The 2,929-nt window shown below is 45.5% G+C and overlaps 1 protein-coding gene across 2 annotated transcripts in view; it reads right to left on the reverse strand.

The window, feature by feature from the left end:
* Nucleotides 1-266: 266 nt before the first annotated feature.
* Nucleotides 267-2,929, reverse strand: part of Cd1d (CD1d molecule) — a 10,873-nt gene continuing 8,210 nt past the window's right edge. Inside the window, exons 3-6 of one of the 2 annotated variants that reach the window (XM_013030471.1) lie at nucleotides 2,308-2,586; nucleotides 1,577-1,858; nucleotides 785-887; nucleotides 267-685 (exon numbers count right to left, since the gene is read on the reverse strand). In XM_013030471.1, coding sequence (XP_012885925.1) covers nucleotides 664-685; nucleotides 785-887; nucleotides 1,577-1,858; nucleotides 2,308-2,586 — 686 coding nt within the window. In that variant the 3' untranslated portion in view covers nucleotides 267-663. The remainder of the gene's footprint in view (nucleotides 686-784; nucleotides 888-1,576; nucleotides 1,859-2,307; nucleotides 2,587-2,929) is intronic. The other variant, XM_013030472.1, reaches the window with a different exon arrangement.

Raw genomic sequence — 2,929 nt, forward strand, 5'->3', positions numbered from 1 at the left:
TTAATCAGAAAAGGCTAAAGGAAAGCTTAAAAATCTTGATTTCTAGCCCCAGTACAAAGAGAGGTAGAAAGAGAGAGAAAGAGTGGGGAGTAGAGTCATTAAGTCCAAATTTACAATAGAAACATTCCTAATATTGCCAATATATCATTGGGGGGGATGCTTATAAAAGAGGCACAAACTGGAAATTCCTGGGTGGTCATTAGCCAGCAGGTGTGTCTATGAGATGCATGACACACAATAAACTTGAGTTAAGTTTTAAACTTTAATGTAAGTATGTCAGGGGGGAAAAAAATGCAGTTTGTTTTCTTGACAAACGCAGGTTACAACCAAACCAGGGTTGACTTTGTGCCTGCAACAAACCACTGCAGCTACTACGTTAGGACAGGATGTGTGCTTTCCAGCTCAGAACCACAGGCACTTACACTCTAGTCCTTGTCTGCTTGATTCTGGTAGGCATCTGAGTTCGCACTTCTGTTTGTACAAAAACCACTTGGGCCTATAAATTTCCATAGTCAAAAAGAACTCCAGTTCCTTTATGACTGGGGTTTAAAGGATGCCATAAGTATTCTTCACTTCTTCATCCTCAATTCCTGAGCAGACCAGGAATGAAGTCCTGGGAACTAGAGGTCCTGAGTTGCAGAGGGGCAGACATGGCCAGGAGAATCACAGTATATCCTGATAGGAGCTGCAAGACAATCAAAAAGGAAGAAGCCATTAGGAAAAGGGAAGCAGGGAGTGGAGGAGAGAGGTGTAGGGAAGAAACAAATGGAAAGAGGGGACTTACCGGCGTCTCCTAAACCACAAGATTAAGCCTAGAGGGAACCCAAGGAAGACCAGAAATGCCAGCACTCCCAAGACAATGTTGGTCACAGATGTGTGGCTCCTATCTGCTTTGAGAGAACACAAAAAGGATGTCTCCTAGCAGAGGACCCCTTCCTGTGTCAAGTCCCCTGGTCTAAGAATGCTTGAGGTTGTCAGGTGCTTATTTCTAACTTCTTTAAAGCATCTACTTCTATTCCTAATTAGATCGTATTCCTTTTCTCAAGATGGGGGCACTCAGTTCGCTCTAGCATACAACAGTGTAGTACAGAGGCAAAACTCTTTAGCAAGGGAGACTGGACTCTCTATATCCTGCTCTTGCATTTTCAATGGAACTTTGGATATTCTAATAGTCACGTCCCCATTACTGTCCTAGCTTCAATTTCCTCATCTGTAACATAACACTAACAGTTCTTGTCTCAAAGGTGAGGAGTAAAGATGAGTCCCCACACAGGAAGCATTTGATAAACCACCACTGCCTTTGTTCACCTGCCTCTCTAAAGTCTCTGGTCCCCTCTCTGCTAGGACTTGAATCATCCTGGAATTCTTTATTTGCCAATTACTTGTGTAGTTTTGAGTCTTTATTTCTTCTTGTATACAGACCTTTTTGAGTTTCTGGTCTCTTGTTTCCCTGCTTCCTATATAGAGAATTCTTTCTAGCCCTCTTGGTTAAAGGCTTCATCTCTGAAGTGAGCTGTGACAACCCCAGCCCTTCCTACTTCTAAACTGGAGCACCCTCTCCTCCCTTTTTTCTCACCCCAGTGGAGGACAATGTCCTGTCCTCCCAAACTGCTGTGCTTCACTCGACAAGACAGGCCTGCTGCATCTTCCTCAGCCGCCACATCCAGGGTTGCTCGGAAATACCAGGTCTCATCAGCATTGGGCATGATGTCACTTTTCTGGGTGTCCAGCTGCTCCTGCTCACCTCGCATCCACATCACCCACACAAGCTTTGGGTAGAAGCCAGAGACGTGGCACACCAGCCGCTGATGGCCAGGCTCAGGACTGGGACCACTGGACAGCCAGGCCTTGGGCTTCACTATTCCCAACAAAGAAATGGGGAAATCTTCAAGTAAGGACTGTGCATGACAGGTTCCAGGCCTCCCAGCAGGCTCATATTTCCCCCCATGTCCATTTCTGGAGATGAAAATTCCTGGTAGGTATCATTCATTTTTGTCACCTTCCTCAGAAGAGCCTTCCCTGATACTCCTCCTCCTCTTTCTCTAATTCCACTGTCCCTCCTCAGTACTCACTCTGAGCTCCACTCTGTCACCCAGAGTCTTTCAAAGACTGCCTGGTTTCAGCTCTGCCCCCAGTGCTTTAGTTCCATTCACAGAACCCAAGTGGTAACCCATGATTGCCAGCAAATTGAATATATCCTCATGCCATATCTATCCCTTTCTATTGTTGAAAGGGATGATCATCTCTGAGCTGAAAAGCCTAGATGGACCCTAAGTGTAGAGCAGGGGGTGAAAATGGCAGACTGACCTTGCTTCTCCAGTTCTGATTTTCCTGCCTCTATAAGACCTCTGACATACTGGGGACAGGTGTCTTTGAGGAGCTTCTGCACTATTTCTATTGTCCCTTGGTCTTCATTGATCACTTTGATGACCAACTTTATCCAAGCCGGAGCATCTGGGGCTGCCTCCCAAGAATAACCCTGGAAACACAGGATATATTCTCCTTGATATGCTACTTGCAGAAAGCTTTCTGAGCCATTCCCAGGGTACACCTCGCAGCCAGCAGAGATCTGGAGCTCAGCAGGATCTGCAGAGAGGAATGGAGAGATCAAAAAAGAAGGAAGAAAGGAAGCCTGGTGGTCATGCCTATTATCCTAGCTATTCAAAAGGATGAGATCTAGGATTACTCTTAGAAGCCAAGCGGTTAGTCCATGAAGTTCTTATCTCCAGTTAACCACAAAAAGTTGTAAATGGAAAGTTTGCTCAAGTCGTAGAGTGCCAGCCTTGAGCAAAAAAAAAAAAAAAAGCCTGGACCATGAGTTCAAGTCCTACTACCAGCACACATACACAAAAAAGGAGGGCGGAGGGAAGGGAAGAGAGGGAGAGAGAGACAGAGAGAGGAGAAAGAAAGAAGGAAAGAAATGTGCATA

The sequence above is a fragment of the Dipodomys ordii genome, unplaced genomic scaffold (genome assembly GCF_000151885.1).
Source record: "Dipodomys ordii isolate 6190 unplaced genomic scaffold, Dord_2.0 Scaffold131, whole genome shotgun sequence".
Classification (NCBI taxonomy): domain Eukaryota; kingdom Metazoa; phylum Chordata; class Mammalia; order Rodentia; family Heteromyidae; genus Dipodomys; species Dipodomys ordii.